Genomic DNA, 22,198 nt, shown 5'->3' on the forward strand with positions numbered 1-22,198 from the left:
CTCCACACACACTCATCATCTCATCATCATCAACCATTGTATTTATTCTCCGGCTCCCCAGTCACTCATTGCCAGATCGTCAGCTAACTTACCCAAGGTCAGAGCTCTCCTGGCTCCTTCCTAGTCTGTATAATCCAAGAATCTTGTACTTGTCTTCACCTGCCTGTCTCCTCTCCTCGTTCAAGTCTTTCCGTCCTGCTTTGTCCAGCCTGGTTCTCCGTCCCTCCACCTGGATCCCTCCTTCCCAGTCCTCACCGGTCCTGTCCTGTCTTGCTCAACATGGTCTGATAGTCCCGCCGGCCCAGACCGGTTCCAACCCGACTGGACCTCTACTGTCGTCACTGCTGTGTCTCCGAATGAAACTCCTTTGTTTACCCCTGTCTGCCTACTGTCTCTGTGTCGTGCATTTGAGTCCCTCCTAGCCTTGATCGTAACACTTCAGTGATATCCACTACTAAACGTCTCTCCCTCCTCCTGAGGATGATGTAACCCAGTATATAATGAAAGGAACAATCATATAAATACAAAGTAAATACACACAAATTTTATAAATAGTGCCGTTACCCCTACAGTAGCTCTTATCAGAATCAGTTTTATTTGCCAAGTACATTTACAAATATGAGGTGAGGTTTTTGTGCCTTTCTCCAGACAATATCAGCATAAAAAAAGTTTGAATATCGAACATCGAATATATTCTAATAGCCAAAAAACACATAAAACTATGGAAGCCCATTTCAAACCAGGGACAAGAAAATCTAGAAATAAAAAATGATCTCAGTAATTATCAGTATCTCATCATTATGACTTACTGAGTCAAAATGATAAGCTACTTTAGTCATAATTATGAAATACTTAAGTCATAATTTTGAGATACTACAATAAGTCATATAATTATTACTTCTTACTCATAAAACTAGGCTAGACTTGTTATGTTTATGTAGACTTATGATTGACTAGAAGTCTGTTAATCTTATACTGTATTACATTATGTCATTAAACAATATATAGATACAAATCTATCTATGAATAAAGCTGGGCTTAGTGGACTGCTGCCATTAGGAGCTGGTCATTCAATGAATTAGAAAAATGGATCACATTGAACATTATTTTAAACGTGGCTTTACAAACAATTAAATACTTGATTTATAAGTCATAATTATAAGATACTCGTTAGATGTTTTTTTTCTGGATTTTCTTTTTGTCCCTCATCGAAAATAGAAAAAGTCAAATATATCAAAATATACAGAACATAGACAATGGGTTATGTACAGTACAATTGTGATTTCCAAGCTATACGAGTTGCAAATTCCAATCATTTTTCTAAAAGCGGGAAGTAAAAAAAACGACCAAACTAATGGTAAAATATCCCAATAACCACACAATAAGACATTTTTTCTCCCGCTAATCCGGGACGTTAAAACTCTCTCGTTGAAAGCGAGCGTCCCACCCTTTCCTTTTTCTTAAAATGTTGGTCAAAGGGCCATGGACACATGCCCGCTCCCCCGTGCCCGGTCACGCCCCACCCAGGCAGGCACGACAGGAAGCTTGTTGGCGTTATCAGCTGCCACAGCGGCCTCCACTGGCACGCGCCGACCCTGGGCCAGTCACGCAGAGGAGGAGAGGTGCGCATCATCTCCCTGCATCCCGTGGGGAATCCTGCTCCTGCTCCTGCTGCAGCCCGAGAGGTTGGGAGGAGGGGAGGAAGGAGGCAGAAAATAGTCGGGGTCCCACCCAAATTATTGGCTGAAACATGGAGGTGCAGCCACCTGAGGTCTAAATAAACACCGGGCCGTTCTGAACTCTAAGATACACCTTTGCGACACCGGGCGGAGAAGAGACCACGCTGTGTTCGTTTATGAGCTAAAGCAGCTGTGTTGTCAATTTTCACGTAACTTACAATGAGGCGTGTGTGTGTGTGTGTGTGTGTGTGTGTGTGTGTGTGTGTGTGTTGGGGGGGGTCTTTTTTTGGAGGCTTTCGCTGTGTCGGTGACAACAATGACGAGTAAACCTAAGCAATAGATGAACAAATAAGCTCCCAAATATATACAAATTTTTCAAGAATGTCACATAGGTCAACAACAGCAAATTGAAGGCATTATGGAGGATGTCCGACGTCAACAGAAGGTCTGTTGGAGAAATTTAAATAAAAATGACTCGTACATCTGCTGCAGTTTGGTTTTGACACGGTGGCTGAAGCCTATTGTTCCCTGTCTGCTGCTTATCTGTTTTTCAGAACGGACAGAACACAGAGCGGTCACAGCTCAAGGTGTGTGTGTGTGTGTGCGTATGTGTGTGTGTATGTGTGTGTGTGTGTGTGTGTGTGTGTGTGTGTGTATGTGTGTGTGGGTGTGTGTGTGTGTGTGTGTATGTGTGTGTACGTGTGTGTATGTGTGTGTGTGTGTGTGTGTGTGTGTGTGCGCGCGCAGAGATGTCAGCAGCAGTATTAACCAGGGATTAAAACTTCCCAGCACAATGCCAGAGCAAAGGAAAATATGGAATGACAATATGACAAAGAGCTAAATAGGCTATAACAGACATAATCGGCCACTAAGTGCAAGTTGGCTGGTGCTTTAATGACGTTCTTGGTTCTCGTCACTCGGTTTAAAAGATTTGTGAAGTTTTCTCTTTGTTCGTTTGACTATGTTGGTCTGTTGTTTGCAACCCAAGACCCTGTCTCAGTGAATTGCCTGTTCGCTGGGGCTGCAGTTACCGAGTCGAACAAACAAACAAACAAGCAAGCGAGGCTTGGATGTCGAGACTCGGTTCTTGACGAGTCACTCGGTGAAAAGATTTGTTACCATTTTTTTCACCTTTTTGTTTGTTTGATGGAATTAACTAACTAACCAACCAGCGAACAAACGAACGAAAGGAACAGAACAAACAGAACGAACAAATGAACGGATGTGTATGTGTGTGTGCGTGCGTGCGTGGGTGTGTGTGTGTGTGTGTGTGTGTGTGTGTGTGTGTGTAAAGTGAGATTCCAACATGATTTGTATGCACTCCATGCGGGTGGTGTGTCCCCCCCCGCCTCTTAAACTGGAGATAGTGCACTCTGATCTGCTCCAACCAAATAGTGAATCAAACATCCGGAAAGCGACGAGGAGGGTGGCAGAGACGAGAACGGAGACGTGTAAACAGGATGCAGTGTTTCCATGTCCTCTGCTGTGATCCTGCATGGACGGCTGGATTAGATATCAGAGAATGAGATGAACCCTTCTGTGCCATCAAGTGCTCCTTAAAGCTCTGAGTGGATGTTTTGCTTTTGTTTTTAAATTTAAAGGAAAACAAGTCCCTGTTCAATTGAAGTGGAATTGAAAAATAACGGAGCATATTTCCATCCCCTGGGGATCCTGCCGCCTCCCTTGTTGTAGAGATAGGCAAGTTGAGTAAGGAGCGGGGAGAAGCGAGGGGAAACGAGAGGGAGGGGGGAACGGATGCCTATGCGGGTGCTGTGCAGGGAGACAGTGTGCGAAAAGTTAAACTCAACAGAAACGAATTGAAGACGCTGTTGGGGTGATTCAGTGGTAGCCGCCAGCAGACGTCAATGCAGGGAGTAAGGCTTCTCCAAACCGAGCGAGCCCCGAGAGCGAGTGCCGGGAGGTATTTCCAAAGACAGAGAAGTAATGGGGAAGGCGTTGTGGAGGTAGATGTTGGAGGAGGAGGAGGAGGAGGAAAGGATGGGAGGGGAGAGCAAGAGCCAGGGAGAGAGATGCCTGGGAGAGATTGTCTGTCTGTCTGTTAGTCTCATTCTCTCTCTCTCTCTCTCTCTCTCTCTCTCTCTAAGGGGGTAAAATGTACAAAGGAGGAAGTCTGGGCTACAAAGGGAGCTGTACTTATAGTGAACAGCTGTCTCCAACCTGGTGAAGAAACCGACAGATCCCTGCGTACCTAGTTGTCTCTGAAGATGTTTATACTTATACTATTCATTACTGACCTGTGATTTTCCTGTGGTTTGTCTCTATTTTTGTTGTTTTTTTGGTTCCTTCGTAATCGAGTTTCTGCCGTTGTGACATGACTTACAGAAAATAAAGGAACCATACAAGTCAAAGTCTTTCTCTCTCTCTCTCTCTCTCTCTCTCTCTTTTTCTAAAAGTCTCTCTCTCTCTCTCTCTCTCATCCTCCCTCAGCCCCCCTAACCCATCTCTTGTCTCCCACCTCTCCCCAAGCCCGCTGTTTTCTTCTCTGGACTCCCTGCTGTATAAAACCTCCCATCTCTCCCTGCGGCGATCACAGTGAGGAAGACCGAGCAACATCCCCCAGATCGGATCAGAGAAAGACTGTTTGGAATCCTTGGTATATCCCGTGCGTTTTTATTTGACATGCCGCTTTTTTAAATGTGGTGATCCTTAATATAGATAAAGGACAAAACCAAAGACAAATTGAGATAACAGGTGTTTCAAAGGTGAAGACCATGGGCCAATCAGCTCTCATTTTGAGAATAACGGCGTTGCTGATGCTGGTGGCAGCATCGGGAACAGGTAAGTTTCAAAATTATATCCCATGCATTAAATAGCGCAGGAATACATTTCTAATTACACTTGAATTACATTTGCTCTTTAATAGACAGTTGGTTGGTTAAAGGTTAACTGCTGGATTTGTAGGGGGTAAGACAACCTTTTTGACCAATCCCGATGTTGACTTTTAAAAAGAGTGGGTTGTCTTTGCAAAGTCATTGCAAACCGTTAAATGTCATTATTTTATGGCCAAAGAAAGTCAGGGATGAAATTGACACCAATTATTGTAATATCTGAATTGTAAAAATCGAAATTAGCGAAAATAAAAATCACCATATCAATTGATTATGTACTGAGCAATGTATGACTTAGAAAAGTAGATTTCTTATAATTTTTACAACATTTTTGGTTTTAATTGTGAACGTGGACATAAACTTGCAAAGAATGTTTGAGAAGCAGTGTCATAATTGTAGGTAGCACATATAATAAATCTGTTAAGATTATTAAGAGTTTAATTTCAGAATTAATTAATTCATTAATAAAGAGTACTGGTAAAGTTGAGGGCTATTGTGGTACAAATGCTGACAGGAAGTCATGGCGTCTTTTTCGGTGCTGCACACTCTTTCTTCCCTGTATTAGAGCAAATCGCTCTCTAATCCAGTCCTGCCCTCTGTCTCAACCCCTCATCCCTCCTTTTCCTCTCATCTCTCTATACCCAGACGCCAAAATGGAGATCATTTGCAGGAAGTCCGACTTGTTGGTGGGAGTTGACCACCTGCTCATTTGTAAAGGTGAGACCCATATTTAAATGTGTCTACATGCTTAAGCAGAGGAATGTATTACATTATCAGTCCTTTTTTAAAATCTCTTTCTATGCTTTACAACTGCAGTGTCAGAACATTATATATTCATTCTGAAATATAAAATATAACATGAAATGCAATGGAATATTAGAAATATGCAAAGACAATTAAATATTATATATAAGGCTATAGCTACAGCTATATTATATTATTTTTATATTGTGGCGAACTTGACATAAAGAGGCAATTGAGCAATTTTTCCAAATGATGACCTTTATTCCGATTCACAATAACGAGAAACAACGAAATATTTTCCCTATTGCATGTGGTGAAATTCCCGGCAGAACACCCCCAGACGCTCTAATATATAGTTTCTTAAAATATATATACACACTGAATATATATGCCTCTATATATACACACACACTGTATATATACTGTATATATCACATTATATTATAAGTGTATTATTTCTGCTGCCCTCCATCATCTTACACCATTCCTGAACATCTTCCCTCCATCCATCTAGCTGGCGGAGAGGGGAATATAACCTGGCGGAAAGACGGCGAGGACATCAGCTACAAAGAGAACGTGTCCAAGATGGACAAGTCGTGGTCCAAACTGTCCATTAAGAAGGCCCAGATGGAGGACGCGGGGAAGTACACCTGCCTGTGTGACTTCGAGAGCGGACACATGGACCAGACAGATGCATACGTCTACGTTTACGGTGAGACGAGACGCCTAAACACATTATATACATTATCTCAATCACAATCTCATGCAAACATACTCAGGCCAGATGTGCAGTATCAGCACAAAACACAGTGCTTGAAATGGAATCGACCATGGAGGAATCAAAAAAATGTCAATAACAAAATGAAATACATAAATAAATATCAATATATTTGATACTTATTGTCTTCTATAATTTTTCTATCATCCGTCTTTTTTTTCTTCTGTCATTCTATCTTTTTCTTATGTATTTGATCTGATGGAGGCCATTGTATGTACAGTTAAATGGGTAAATGAAGATAAGGGAATAAAACAATAATATGAGATGAATCTAGAAGTAGGTCAATAAAAACATTTATAATTCCACTTATACATATTCACATGAATAATGAAAAACAGAATAACTAAAAATGTACCAATACATGATATAGTTGTTCTGTTTGTATATAATTATTTTTAATTTAATTTCACTATTATTGGGATTGCTATCACATTTAGCAATTCAAATATAACTGTAGTATCTGAGACATGAACAAATAAAGCTACTATACTGTAGAGAATGAAATACTGATTTTGCTATGAATCATGGCTTATTAGATGAATGAATGGATCCTTAAATCTCACTCCTTTTTTAGAGGGCCCATCGTTTGGCGCAACCAAGGTGTACCATGAGTTCCTGCAGGGCCAGGAGGGCGTGGTGCCCTGCATAGTGTCTGGCCAGCCCACGGTGGACGTCCTGTGGTTCAGAGACCAGCTAGAGATCCCTTCTCATGGTAGGAGCAACACCGAGGCCCGGTGCTTCACTGCGCTACGGCACCAAGCAACAAGCTAACAGGGTGATTTTATCATTTAAAAATAATATCGTATATACACTGCCTGCATTGGCTCGTCGATTTGCTTGTTGAGAGAAAAGTGACCAGCACTGTGACCATTCAGCAAAGCTCATGCAAATGCAGAGGTGTAATTTAAATGAACGTTTCAATGGACGTTTCAGTTGCAAAGCTTGTAATGTTTGGCAGCGCACCTACTTTCCCCTCTTTGCTCAGCATTGCCTAGCTGCTTAGCTGGCTGCCTGACTGGCTGCCTGACTGGCTGCCTGACTGGCTGCCTGACTTGCTGCCTACAGAGCTGAAAAGTGGCTATAAAGTAGCTGGCAGGGTGGCTGGCTGGCTGGGTGGCTGGCCGGCTGGGTGGCTGGCCGGCTGGGTGGCAGGCTGGATACCGAAAGACAGAAAAAACTGAAAGACAGAAAGACGGATAGAGCTACGGAACTTGTAATCAAGATAAGCCTCGGCATGAATGCAACATTTGCTCTGCTAGAGATAGATCTGAGCAAAAGTCGCTGGCCCGAGCACAAGCATCTTGAAGCATCCTTCACAGAGCTGTGTATATTGAGTTGGCATGATCCTCACTTTGTCTTCATGAAAGAAACTCTAGTTGCAGATACGAGCGTAGTTACTACTGTTACCGCTGGATAAAACCAAATGAAAACTGCGCTTTTCGGAGCATTTCCCCCCATGTAGAAGAAGCTCTGCAATGCTTCAGCCGCCTCTCGCTCTCGCTGCCGATCCCAAAGACTTGGTGGAAATAACTTTGTCTTTCTATGTGTGTGTATGTGTGTGTGTGTGTGTCTTTGCCCCTCCTTTTTCTCCGTCTGTCTCTTTTTTTCTGTCGGATCGCTCTCTCTCTCTCTCTGTCTGCCCTTTACCCTCAGCAGAGAGAAAGCGTTTGCGTCAGACGCCGGACAATTCGCTCCACATCAGGGACATAAAGAGGGAGGACGTGGGGACGTACACGTGTCAGGCCAGGATCAGAGGGAGACCCATCATCAAGCGGCTCTCCGTCTCCGTGGTCGTCAATGGTGAGTGTCTGAGTGGCTTCACGCAGGGAGCTGGGATAAGTGCATGAAAGTCTGACTGTCGCCCCCTGCTGGCTGGTGGCAGAACCCATTTCAACTACGTATTTACCAATGTAAGTCAGTGGGGACCAGGACCAACTTTTGAGCAACATGGAATGATGATGATATTTTCATGTTGCGTGGAAATATCAAAAATTCTGGATTCTAAGTGCAGGTTCAGGTTCACATTCATAATATCTGTGAGCCTTTTTTAGGCATGTATCTTCATGGAGTCCACACGGATATTTAAACAGCTTAATCTCATTCCCGTAGCTCTGCCTACCGTGCACCTGAGACAGAAGGTAAAGGAAGTGATGGCTGGACCAAAGACAAATGTTTCTTTAATTTGTCTGGTGGATGGCCTGCCTCATCCCAACATCTCCTGGACCATGTAAGACTCTCTGCCTGCTACTGTACATATTAGGGGATAAAGGAAAATCATTTCTTGAAATAAATGATGTAATTGTAACAGCAGGCCATTTGGACTTTGAAAAAGCAGATGCTCCTCTCCCTCTGACACCCACAATGAGACAATGATCTTGAAAATTCCAACCAATTTACCAGTTGGAACGGGCCAAGAGAGCAGACACAGCCATCTCTGGCCTTTGTCTCCAGAACCCTAACCCTGCTGTGAACAGTAAGGGACGCCAGCCAAAATGGCTGGACCAGTGAACAATGGCCATTGGCACAGAAGATTTACATGACCTGAACTCTCTTTTCCCTCAAAGGCAGATGGGACAGAAAATGTTTCTTAATCAATGTGTAACCACTTTAACATCCTTCTTTAGGTGGTTGTGCAAAGAACAATACCAGTCTCGACTTTGGGAGATGTATAATAACGAAGTTATACGTTAAAGCCTGTCTTTCCATTTTAGTGAGCTTGGACGTCCCCTAGCGGCTTCCTTTCATGTATTCGTATTTATTCCTTATTCCAAGATTTTATTGTTTGGCTTATGGGTTCATCCTCTCGCATTTCAAAGATTCATTCATCCCAAAGAATAATTTTTCGTATGTGTTTATGTTCTTGCAACTCATTCATTCACGTGAACGATTTTGTCTTATTTTATTTCAAGATATGCCTGACAAACATGAACGTAATACAGTGATTGAAAGAGACGGGTTGTAAGGTTCCGATTATAGAACAGGGATTTGAACGCCTCAAGACGAAGAGGAACGCTCGCCTCTGCAGCAAACTAACAGAATTCCCCGACCAGTGGGAAAACGCTCACAAAGCCCTCGACCAATGGCCGTCAATGGAAGTCACTTCAGGTTGCGCCCCCTCGGAGGAGAAAAAACCCCTGGAACACGACACGACTCGTCAGCTCCTTTGTCCCCAAGGATAAAGTTTACCGGAAGGACTTACTTTCACTTTTTACCCGGCGCAAGCCGCCAGGCCTATTTTTGAAATGATGTTGGTTTGGCACGGCGATAATCTATTTATTTTATTATTCAGTTTACAATACCTATACATAATTCATATTTATATTATAGTTTAGTTTTGGCGCCACCAGATTTTTGCAAAAACCTGGAAAAACGACATTAAATTGATGGTTGCAGGGGCGGCAGTAGTCGGTCCTCAGTTCTCAGGGAAGCGGTTCTTTTACATTTCAGAAAGTCCCACACAATATATCAGATAAATACACAACTAATTCTTAATCAAACAATGAATGTTAATTTTTAATAACAGAGTTCTACAATATGGTCAAAAGGTTGAGGTGGAAAAACTAAGTTAAAGTATGTCAAAACACAAGTACACATCTGGGGAATGAAATGGTGGTTGCTATGAAAAGAGGGAGATTGACTGAGAGGGATTGTATTGAAATGCACTTTAAGGCGCAACTACTTATTGTAAGCTGAATAATAAAATGGAGTGACAGTCGCTGGGCCAAACCAACATCACTTCTCCAGTTCGTCTTGTCTGGATCACCGTATCAGCTCCGATGAGTCTTTGGCCTTTGTAACTGGATCGGCTCGGGATTTTGGGTCCTAGAACGTTGAGGTGCGACTCACGTGCTCTGCAGGAGTTATTCCGGGCTTGGCATGTAGAACAGAAGAACAATCTTTAATCGTCACACAGCACACCACACTACAACACATGCACGCACGCACACACACACACACACATTCGTGGACGCTCCCGACGAGCGTCCATCGCTGGTCAGACGATGATGTGTGCATGTTTTTGGGGAGGTCCTTACTGACGTTAGGTGGAGGAAACCCCATGTGAGCATGGGGAGAACATGCAAACTCCACACAGAAAGGCTCCTATTTGGGAGATAACCCGCCCGGAGCACGGTGCCAACAGCGCCCCAGGCGGGAATCGAACCCAGGACCTTCTTGCTGTGAGGCAGTACAATGCACTGCGCCACCGTGCAACTACTTGGTGCTACTACTACTATTAGTAGCACCAAGCCACCCACCACGCCACCCAAGCACTCGTAGTGCTTGGGTGGCGTGTCGGCGGATCTGGTGCGTTTGTTCAACGCAGGTAAAGTGACTCGGTTCAAAAGAGGGTTTCTTCAAGTCGGAAACGGTGGTTCCCCAATCAGGTTTAAGGGAGGGTAAAAGGGAGAAATGCTTTCCAGGTGCAATGCGCTCCTGAGGGTCTCAGGAAACGTGGTTTCAAAAGAACAAAGAAAAGACAGGCGGCTTGCCACAGCGCCAGGTAAAAAGGGAAAGTAAGACCTTCGGATAAACTTCATAGTCGCGAGAGAGCGAGAACCTTGGGGGCAAAGGAGCTGACGGGTGGTCGTGTTCCAGGGGTTTTATGTCCTCTGAGGGAGCGCAACCCGGAGTGACTTCCTTCGACGGCCATTGGTCAAGAGTGTTCGTGGGAGGTTTCCCATTGGTCAGGGAATTCTACCCTATTCAATAATCTGAACCTTACAACCGGTCTCTTTCAATCTCTACATAACGTTCATGTTTGTCAAATACATCTTAAATTAAAAGAGGAGAAAATCTGACTCGTGAATCCATCTTTGGCTTTCTAGAATCTGACAACACATACATGAATAAATCTTTGGAATGCTAGAGCATAAATCTGAAAAATGAATCTTTGGGGTGCAAAAAGGAAATAGTACACGTCAATACGTTTTTTAACTGCGCGGATAAAATTTCACACAGAATGAACGTTTGAAATGCAAGAGGATGAGCCCATAAGCCAAGGTATACATGAAAGGGAATCTGTGCTTTGGGTAACACCAACGGTAGCTGCTAGGGGGGGCGTCCAAGCTCAGCAAAATGGAAAGACAGCTTCAACAAATGACATTGTTATTACACATCTCCCAAAGTCGGGAGTGGTATCGTTCTTTGCACAACCACCTAAGGAATGCTCATAAAGTGGTTACACATTGATTAAGAAAAATGTTCTATCCAATTTCCTTTATAGGTAAAAGAGACATGTAAATCGTCTGGTCATGTCAATTTTCTGTGTGCAAATCGGCATTGTGCCATTTTGGCTGGGGTCACAGCAGGGGAAGGGTTCTGGAGGCAAAGGTCAGAGATGGCTGTGTCTGCTCTCTTGGCCAGTTCCAGATGTTAAATTTGTTTGATCTTCCAAGATCATTGTCTTACTGTGGGCATCAGAGGGAGGGGAGCATATTCATATTCATAATCATATTCATATTCCAAGTCCAGGCAGCCTCGCGTTATCACCTTTATCACCTTTGCTTCTGTTGTGGAGAATCATTCCGTCTGGCCCTCTCCCCCACAGACCTCTTTCTCTCTCCATTACTTCCAGGCTATAAAAAGAAGCCTCCTCCTCTTCACCCATTCTGTTCTTATTGAAGGTTTTAATAGTCACACTAACTAGAATGCAGTTATTTTCAGTCTTGTCTATTTCCTTTGGTTTTGGGACCTTGTTATAGGCCAGTGACCTTTGACCCCAAGCATCATCAGTTCAACTCGGACCGCAGCAAGCTGACCATATGGTCCGTGGCCAGGGCGGACCATGGGGAGTACAACTGCACGGCCGCCAATAAGATCGGCGAGAGCAGCGACACCTTCATGCTTCATGTCTCCGGTCGGTGTCGTCCTGTTTAGTGCAGTAGTCTCACTCAGAAATTGTGTTTCTGGTTCTGGAGTTTAAAGTCATTCTAGAACCGGCCACTAAAGGGCAGCAGGGAGCCCTACCTCCTGTTGGCTTCATTTTCACACACCTGGCCTTAACCCTGGACAGCATACTGATACTGTTTAAACTCTCTGTGGTTGTTTGTGTGTGTGTGTGTGTGTGTGTGTGCGCGTGTGCGTGTGCGTGTGTGTGTGTGTGTGTGTGTGTGTGTACATTACAGAGGCTCCGAGAGTGTCTGTGAGCACCGAGGAGCAGAGCGTCTCGGTAGGAGAAAGTGTGTCTGTGTCCTGTAACGTATCCGGACACCCGCAGCCCCGGCTGTACTGGATCGACACACACAATGGACAGATCCTGGTCAGCACACACCCGCACGCACACACACACACACACACACACACAGACACACAGACACACACACACACACACACACACACACAAAAATCACATTTTTAATTTGGGAATGTGAAGTATGACGGTTGCTATGGGTTGCTATTGACTCTGGTTGCCTTTTTCGGAGGATCACTTCCATTCAAGTGCATAGAGAAATAGCTAAAATATAGGAAATGTACAAAAATGGGGAAAGGAGAGGAGAAAAAAAAGGGGGGAGGTTTCACACAAGATGGTTTGCGAGGTTTTCTGTGGCCGTTTCTCACCTAACAAGACTTCCAAGCCATCTTTTAACTCAAAAATGCAGACAGACTGTCAGTCAATGCGAGTGATCCCCCAAACATGGAGGCTTGCTCCAGCAATGTGACGTTAGGTTAACATTCCCTATAAGCAAGTCAAGTAATTCCTCTGGATGTTGATGTTCGGGTGTGTGTGTTCGCCGTCAGGACTCGACGTCAGGCAGGGTGAACGTCCAGGACGGAGTGTTGACCATCAGTGACGTGGTGCCCTCGGACGGCGGGCTGTTCTCCTGCATGGCTGTCAGTCCCTCTGGCAACGCGTCCCGAGGCGTGGAGTTGCACAGTAGGCACACTCCTTTTCACTGCCAACGCTCCTAGACTTAAAAAAGTGAAAGTGAAGTAAAAATAAAATGAAGACAATTCAAATACAAATTGTCAAATATATAGAAATAGCCAAAGAAATACAAAAAAACGGCAAAACCAAAATAGTCAGACATATAAAAATATATGGAAAATACAAAATTTGACACTACTCTATGCACAGGATTAATTATTATTTTATTATATTATAATTATGACCTAATAATTATATTATGTTTTATAATCTTTTTTCTCTATATATTTAAAAAAATATGTATTCCTTTATCATGTGATGTACCCTTTGTCTACCCATTGGCCACAATGTTTCTAATGTTCGTCTTGAAATGCATGTTTGCTTTTTAAAACCGATTCAGCCATAATAGTAAAGGCTTTTAAATGACACTTTTTTCGGTCAACTCTCCTAGTGTCCAGAACGCCAATCAAGATCTTGTTTTCGACTGGTGTTTTGTGTGTTTCTTTTTCCCATTTGTTCTATGAGCACCTACCACTCCCTTGTTGTATATTTATGGCATTATGGGATCACTGATACTTACTACTAATGACCAAAATGGACATGGGCGTGGCTGCGTGTGAGAAAACACCAGTACAACGACAATGATTTAACACAGATTGACCCCAGACGATTCCTTCGCATTCTCTGGTTCCCCCGAAATCCCAAATCTTCGTTCCCTAACCCGCAGCTCAGCCTGGCCCTCCCCTCGATGTGTCTGTCTCTTTCGGACCCACCTCGGTGCTCTTCTCCCTCAAGACCCTCCCCATCGACGGGGGGACCCCCATAACCAGCTTCGTCCTGCAGTGGAGGCGGAGTCCCAAGGACACGTGGGAGGAGGTCATCACGCCGTCCTCAGGTGAAGCTCTCCTTTCAAGATGCGACTGCACTTTCCCAATACCCGCCAAAGTGCAGTCTTTTGTGGGTACTGCACTTTGGTAGCTCTCTTCCTTAACCAAATAACTTACCATGCAGCATCATTCCCCACCATTTCTATCTCGTGTGTGAATATTTTGAATATTTACCACATTTCTTCCATTATTTTAGCCTCCTTTTTAACATTCTATCTTTTTCATTCCGTTTATGATCCACATTAAATACTGTATGATACATTATCATAAATGTATCATACAGTATTCGCTAACCTGGGTTTTTCAATAGGCAGAATAAGCAGATATTATGTTCTATAAATGTTCTATAATTTATATTCTATTAAAATTAATACATTTGATTTTATAAGTGACAATTAATGGATGTTCTACCAGTTTTCCTTCCGACACACACACATGCATGCTTTTGGAATGTAGTTAAATAGATTTTCTCTTTCTGTATTTCTATTTTGAGGGTGAATGGATTACGAACGGCATAACTCTGTCAAACACTCAACGCAAATATCCTTGTGTACCGTGTGTGTGTGTGTATGTGTGTGTGTGTGTGTGTGTGTGTGTGTACAGTTCCCCTTGCTATCACCTCCCTCAAACCTTACACGTCCTACATGGTGCGGCTGGCGGCCATGAACGCTGTTGGACTGGGACACTTCTCAGACACTCACAACATGCGCACACATGGCATACGTAAGTGTGACACAGTTATTTGTAAAAAAGTATAAATTTATTTTATGAGTAAATATTGTATTCTCATCCGCACCTCCTGGTCCTCTGCATTTCTCTCCCATTTACTTTGTCCTCCAAAACATTCCGCTATAACTATAGTTTATAATATTCCTTTCACTTTTTTTCCAATTGTTCTTGTTATTCTCCTCTTCACCTCCTCCCCAATTTCTTATATTGTGCTATTAACTGAACCCTCCATCCTCTTCTCATTTGTTTGTGCTGTTCCTCACCAAGCTTTTCTCTCTGACATTTAGATTTTTCATCACCCAAACAATAGCAAAAAAAAAAAAAAATTTGTATCAGCTGTTTTGGGCAACGAATATGGTTTACATTTAGTCAATGTACGATGGTAATCTATAATAGCATAATAACACTGTGTGTGTGTGTGTGTGTGTGTGTGTGTGTGTGTGTGTGTGTGTGTGTGTGTGTGTGTGTGTGTCCTGCACTCACGTCTGGGTAGTAGTGCTCTCCAGAGCATCTGCCTGACACGTTTGTCTCATCTTTGAGCCCAAGTGTAAGGACGAATCAGTCATTCATCTCCCACCAATTTCACAGCTTCAACTGTTTGTGTTTGGGAGGAACCACTGGCATTGGTTTCTGAACCTGGTTTCTGTGTGTGTGTTTGTTTGTGTGTGTGTGTGTGTGTGTGTGTGTGTGTGTGTGTGTGTGTGTGTGTGTGTGTGTGTGTGTGTGTGTGTGTGTGTGTGTCTTACTTACTTTTTCCAGTCATTTGCCATTATTACACGTGCACATGTCATATGACTGCCATCATGACATCATCATCATCATCTGCCTCCCGATGTTTACTCACTATGCTGATTACATCATTCCATTCCATTGTCTTCCCTTTCACAGCAGATAAAGTCTCACCCTCTCTCAATCTTTATCATTCTTCCTGTTGGCTATTTATTAAAACGTCCTTTTAAATACACTTTCTATGGAGAATTGTATATTATTGGCTAAAGTTAAAATGAAAATAAAAATATATATTTTTTAAGGTAGGTCCTGTTCACACATTGGGTTTTGTAACACTTGAAAAGTGAAAAGATCTGTCTGATGTGCTGGCTGCACCGGATCTACTGACATGCTACAGCCCTTAAGAGGATAGGTGAACAAGAGAAGGTCGATCAAAAGAGTTTAAAAAAAATCTGGAGTTATAATTAAGTGTGAAGGGGTTAGATGTCTGAAGTTGATTTACTCCAGCTTGCGTTCAGGGCTATTCCCTGCAGGTGTAGTATTTTAGTTTCCTTTCCTCCCAGGAACCAGAAGTGTGTACCTAGAAATAAGAAATAAATAAATTCTTTAACAATGTAAATTTATGCTTTTACATAACCTATATAACGTATATACATTTATAATGAACCTATAATATTAAAGTTGTATGGTTTAACCTATACGACCCACGTAAGTATTATTGTTTATATAGGTTATAGGTTGTACATTTTTTTCTATTTCTTCCTCAGAGCTCACATTTTATCTATCTATCTATCTATCTATCTATCTATCTATCTATCTATCTATCTATCTATCTATCTGTTTATCTATTTATCTATCTGTCTGTCTGTCTCTGTCTGTCTGTCTGTCTGTCTGTCTGTCTGTCTCTATAAATCAGAGGTTTAATGCTCGTTGTTTCCACCTGTAGGAGTGCCTGACAGTCCTGTGTTATCGTCCAGTCAGATGAGAGTGGAGAGAAACTCCTTCTCCCTCCCTCTCGCGCAGCTCGACGATGGCGGCTCTCCTCTGCTCAACTTCACTGTGCGCTACAGACAGGTGGGGAGCAAAGGGGAGAAAATGTGTGTGTGTGTTTGTATGTAAACACTCTCTCCATACAATATAACTCGTTTACACACACACACACACACACACACACACACACACACACACACGCGCACAATCAGATATTATGAGCTTAAATGTCAAATCAAGTGTTAAATCAAGTCCAACATTTGATGAACTTATAATTCTATTTTTTTACATAGATATTAATATATATTTTTTATATACTGTAGATTTTTTTATGTATTTTCTTCTTTTGTCAGCTTTTATCTCAGTATCTTCCACCTCAGCTGTCATTTACCATTGTTCCTTTCCTTCCAGGATAAAGAAGGAGCCGAGTGGAAGGAGATGCCACTGGCCCCAGATTCGGCCTCCGTCGCCCTCTCGGACCTGACCTTTGGAGTAGACTATCAACTGGAAGTCGTGGCCTTTAACGCAAATGGCTCCTCCAGCCCTGCAAGGTTTAACTTCACCATCGCGCAACAACCCGGTATGTGGTTCTATAATGGGATGCATTATAACTGGCCTACATGAAACCAATCCATGAATTGCATTTTTGTCCACCAGGGATACACCACTACCACATTTTAAACTACCAAAACTTTCCAAACCTTCCCCACTACAGTTATATTAATGTCTTATCCTCCCTTATTTTTTTCCAAAGTGACCAGAGGTGGCATTACCAAAGGCGCTGTGGTCGGCATGGTCATGGTGATCTTCCTGGTGTTGCTGATCGTGGTAGACGCCACCTGTTGGTATAGCAACCACTGTGGCCTGTTGATGTTCATCGCCGTGAAGCTGTTCGGGAGCAAAGTTCCCAGCTTCAAGATGGAGGACGAGGGAAACAAAACTACCAATGGGTATGTGTGTGTGTGTGCATGCGTGCGTGCATGCGTGTGTGTGTGTGTATGTGTGTGTGTGTGTCTGTATGTGTGCGTGTAGGTCTTGTGGAAGCTTGTAGTGGATTATTCAGAAATAGGGGTTCTATGGATAGGGGATACAGCTATGAAACAACCCTGACTTTTGTCTACCATGATACCCTTCGGAATTGGCCTATATGTTGCGCATTTCATCAAGTACTGTAACACAAATGTGTGTGTGTGTGTGTGTGTGTGTGTGTGTGTGTGTGTGTGTGTGTGTGTGTGTGTGTGTGTGTGTGTGTGTGTGTGTGTGTGTGTGTGTGTGTGTGTGCGTGTGCTAAATGCGTGTGTCTTGGCTGCAGAGAGGCGAGGATGAAGGGTGTAGACACTCTGAGAGGCAGTGTGCAGGACCAGCAGCAGCAGGCAGCAGTTCAGAGTCGGAAAAAGGAAGCGGGGCTGAAGCCGGAGGTCACCTGCGACAAAGCCCCGCTCAACAAAAGCTAGTAGGTGCCCCGACCTAAAAGTAGAAAAAAGGGAATTTAATGGAACAATTGGACAAAGCCTCTTTATAAGAACAGAAAGTCATCGAGAACCTTTTTTTGTTGCTATCACTTTACTGTGCAGGTTCTTCCACGCCCTTATTTGCACCGAAAAGTCCACGTTTTGTTTGTCTCTCCAATGCATATTATACACTGAAGGACTCTCGCTAAGACTTTTTTCTGTCCCAGACAAATTTTCAAGGGCTTTGCAAGAAAATCAGGATCTCAGTTGTTAAGGGTTTTTCAAGAGTGTGCTCCTGTCACCAGCCGTCGTCCCATTTGCGACATTCAGAAACTCTTTTGATCAGTCCCAGACGCGTCTCAGGCTCTTGTGAGGATATCATGTTGGTGTGAGATTGTCTTAAGTCCTGGCTCCTATCGTTTGTCCAGTGCTGGTATCTTGATTAAATGGATTCAGTGACTGCTGAGGGAATCCCAAGATGTGCGATACGTTGTGATAACCCCTCCTTGCTAAGTCCCAGCGTGCGCCCCGCTGGGATGGACAAAAAAAAAATCTTTAAATGTCCAATGCTGTCCGTTGCTAGGGTTTTAGAAGTCCCTGCAGCAGAAAGTCTTTTGGTGTATCTCTGCCATAACTAAATTAAATAAATCCACTAAATTTAGGCACCAGACCTGCCATAGATTTTCCACCTTTTGAATACAAGCCAAACCATAGATACCAAAACCTTTACAGTACATTATGTAGGAAATGTATCGCCCTGTTTCAAACAATATGCATTTTTGCGTTGCCCACGATAATATTACTCAAACATCTTCCTTTCTCGGGCAGCTATGGAAAAGTTAAGGAGGATTTTTTTTTTACTTTGGAATAAGACTTAGCCTTAGACTTAATTGTATGTATATAACTGTGTCTATATAATCACTGTTGAATACCCTCTCCATTCAGGAAAACCCAGCAAAATGGAGACTTCCCCACCACTAATGCATGAGGCTGGGGGAAAAAATACCAAAAAAAAAACAGGGTGAGGAATAACAAATGATCAAGGACATGGATCCGTCATCTCCCCTGTCTACGGCGACTTTCTAAGAATCAATCTGCTCTCCTACAAGACTGCCAGAGCACAGGCCGTCTGCGGTGTTGATCGATTGATGTTCTCAAGATGTGGTCACCTTGGAACCGCAATGTCTCTGCTACAGACAAATAAAAAAATGCCGCATGGAAATCAAGAGGAAACCCAAGGAGGGTTCACTAAGGTCCGTACTGTTGTGGTGGAAACTCCCTCACAGGTAGCGCCACCAAAAGATTTAGGCAGGTTATGATGTATATAGTATATGGAATATGGAATATTTTCTGTTATTTATTCAGTTTATTATGGTGATAAATGTTGCCTAATTTACAGGGTCATTGCAATGTTTTACTGTATGCGTTTTTGAAGGATTAACTTTGTCTCAATGTCTTTTATTATTATTCTGATTAACTTTGCTTTTGAACAGTTAGTTACCCATGATGGTAATCAGGTCTGTACTACAAAAACCTGTGACTTTGTCTGTTTCTGTGTCAATGCAGCTTGCGTATCATCCAGGTGGTTGATATACTTTTGTCATCACACTTTTACAATTATACGTAGCATTGCATTGCTTTGTTGCATTTTTTTTCTGTCTACATTACTATCGTATTTATTGACCATATTCTGATCCCGATCAGGATTATTATTTATTTCACGCCTCATTATTATTATTATTATTATTATTATTATTATTATTATTAATAATAATAATAATAATAACAATAATAATAATACTAATAATAATAATAATAATAAAACGTATTATTATTATTATTATTATATAAGAATTATATTTTTAGAATCAAGAATGTAGTCATTATATTATAAATAGATCAAACTAAACAATTATTGGAACAGCTATAACAGGTTTTTGTCGAAATATGTTATTTTCCATACTAATGTGTATAAAAACAACAACTTCATTTGAATTTAACAACCTGTCTTCAAGAAGTATACTTTCTATAACCATGGGATCTTTTTTATGTTGCAGTAATACTTTATTTTTCAGATAAGGGATGTTTTCTCCAATTTGTGTAACATCAAATGTGTCATTGTCTAATTGTTTTGGTTACGTGAAGATGCAGTACAGGGTTTGCAGGATTTTGCATATCCCATGATGACCAATGAGATAAATGGAAGTATTTTGATACTGTGGTATGGATTATTGTACTGGACACTGTGATTATTTGTACATACGCATATTGTTACTGCTTTTGTATTGCGTAAAAAAAACTGACTTCAAAACAACATGATGTTATATTTGTATTTGTATCTCTCTCTCTCTCTCTCTCTCTCTCTCTCTCACCCTTGCTTTAAAATGGAATGCAATTAAAGTTGAACATATCCAAAACTGCATATCGGAAAATAAGTACCGATAATTATTTAAAAAAAAAAAAGGACCAGAGTGTGCACCCAATGCAACGAAGTCAAAGTGAATGCGTTACTTGCATTTACTTGTAGTACTTCGTTAGTTGAACGCACAGAGCAGGGGGTGGGTCCCAGTGTCCACCCGGGCGAGAGCGACGCTTCGGATAGGCCCCGCCCACTTCCGCGTACGCACACGCTGACTTGAGTCACATGACCGGGCGTGTTGACACCTGCGTGGCTCCGTCGGAGAAGACGCTGTCCGCCGCGCCGCCAGCTCAGCGTCCGTGGCGTCCGGCAAACGAGCGGTGAGTTGTTTTTCCTCAACTTTTATTCCACCAGCGCGATGGCTTCTCCTTGACTCTGCCTCCACAACCTGTGGCCGGAGAGGGCGAGCTCTTCCGTAGCTGCGGCGGCTAAGTTCATAAGCTATGGGCTTCAAGCAGCATCAGCTCTGCAGAGCCACGGCTTCAATGACAAGCTCTCTACAGCACTGGCTTGGCTTTGGGCAATTTGTTCCGTGTACAATAATTTCTCCGGTTCCATTTGAAAATTTCAGTTTATAATAGTATATAATAATAATTATATATATATATAATAACAATTATAACAAATACATTTAGAAATGTAATACATCAAGATACCTAAAGGTGAAGTCTATTACTTACAACTTACAAAAACATGATAACCATTTTGTTTGTTTTGTTTGTTTATGTGCTTGTTTGGAAAAAAAAAAAATATATATATATATATATATATATATACTGGGTGTGTGTGTGTGTGTGTGTGTGTGTATGTGTATATATATATATATATGTAATGTATGCAGACTTCCACTATTTACTACTTTTGAAAATCACCATGTCTTCATCATTATTTTTATTTTAGAACAATCGAATAATGAAAATTTGAATATAGAAAAACGTTCTTTTCTGTACTTTCTGTAACTTCTTTCGGTGTTCACTCCAGGTAGCGCTGGCCCACCAGTCTGTCTCCCAAGAGGGAATCTCCGTCCTCAGCCACAGGCCCTAGGGAGTCGCTCCCTCTAACCAGACGCTATGGACGAGACAGATGTGGAACGTAAGTAATTACGTTCTGGTCTTGTTGTTTTCTCTTTGTCTTCTATTAAATTTACCATAACTTTATACTATGCTCAGTGCCCCACAACAAAACATTTTGCCTCTTGACTTTGACACTTGACATGATTTCTACACTATTTGCACAATGCTCTGATCTGGTCGGGCTGGACACAGTTGAGTGTGGCCCTACTTTATGCCCTCTAATCGATCAGATCTGTTCATGGACACTACATATTTCAGACATTTCTGAATCATAGCGACGTTCTCAAAGCACTTCACTGACCCACATTAAGCAGAAAAACCCCAACATCCTCTACCCCCATACCCTCAGTCGGACATGGGGGACATTGTTTTTCAGCCAAAGTTTGTATGATCCAGTATTTTGCTGGCTGCTCTAGTTGCTCTGATTCCATTTTCGAGGGTTCAGCTTTCTTCATATCAAGCCCAGTGTTTGTTTTACTTTGTTTTGCAAGTCACCCATGTTCTTTCTTGTCTTGTTTCTTTACATCATGCTTCCTTGACTTGTGGGACTTGATTGGCTGATATGTTTGTGTGTGTATACTGTATATTTCTTAGTCGCTTCTGCCTCTCTACCCAGAAACTCAGTTGGACATGGCCTCAATAAATATACTGATTATTGTTCCAATTGAAAATTCCATCTTGTTTCTACTAATGTGTCTCAATACAATCTATCCTTTTCAATCTTTAAGAAAACATGGCAGAACTTCAGTTAAGTATTTTTTTTTTTATGGAGTTCACGGTTAGGAGTTGGATTTCTGCCTCATCTGTACAAATAGTGCAACATGAGCACTTTGAAGACACATGAATACTTACACGTGGCATGTAAACTTGTTTCTGGAAAACACACTATCTGACCCAATAGAGGCAACAGTGCAAGATTAGATTAATTTAGATATATTGGTCTATTCAATTTGGAGATGATGAGATAAAGTGAATAAAGAATATAAATAACTGTGGTGGGATTTA

At 42.1% G+C, this 22,198-nt stretch overlaps 2 protein-coding genes across 2 annotated transcripts in view; both read left to right on the plus strand.

Moving 5' to 3' along the window:
* Positions 1–1,490: 1,490 nt before the first annotated feature.
* On the plus strand, positions 1,491–21,164 carry ncam3 (neural cell adhesion molecule 3; the record flags this gene model as incomplete). Its single annotated transcript, XM_080004846.1, has 19 exons — positions 1,491–1,646; positions 2,234–2,266; positions 4,403–4,478; positions 5,174–5,245; positions 5,787–5,984; positions 6,625–6,762; positions 7,704–7,850; positions 8,160–8,277; positions 11,753–11,907; positions 12,176–12,309; positions 12,789–12,924; positions 13,643–13,810; positions 14,406–14,525; positions 16,207–16,334; positions 16,662–16,830; positions 17,005–17,200; positions 17,563–17,703; positions 19,268–19,283; positions 21,102–21,164. The coding sequence occupies 19 exons, from the start codon at positions 1,491–1,493 to the stop codon at positions 21,162–21,164; spliced, it is 2,364 nt and encodes a 787-aa protein (XP_079860972.1).
* The window catches only part of mroh1 (maestro heat-like repeat family member 1), a 34,823-nt gene continuing 32,982 nt past the window's right edge, over positions 20,358–22,198 (plus strand). Inside the window, exons 1-2 of the mRNA XM_080005851.1 lie at positions 20,358–20,440; positions 21,102–21,212. Coding sequence (XP_079861977.1) covers positions 21,191–21,212 — 22 coding nt within the window. The 5' untranslated portion in view covers positions 20,358–20,440; positions 21,102–21,190. The remainder of the gene's footprint in view (positions 20,441–21,101; positions 21,213–22,198) is intronic.

Source organism: Zeus faber (genome assembly GCF_960531495.2).
Source record: "Zeus faber genome assembly, chromosome: 8".
Taxonomy (NCBI): Eukaryota; Metazoa; Chordata; class Actinopteri; order Zeiformes; family Zeidae; genus Zeus; species Zeus faber.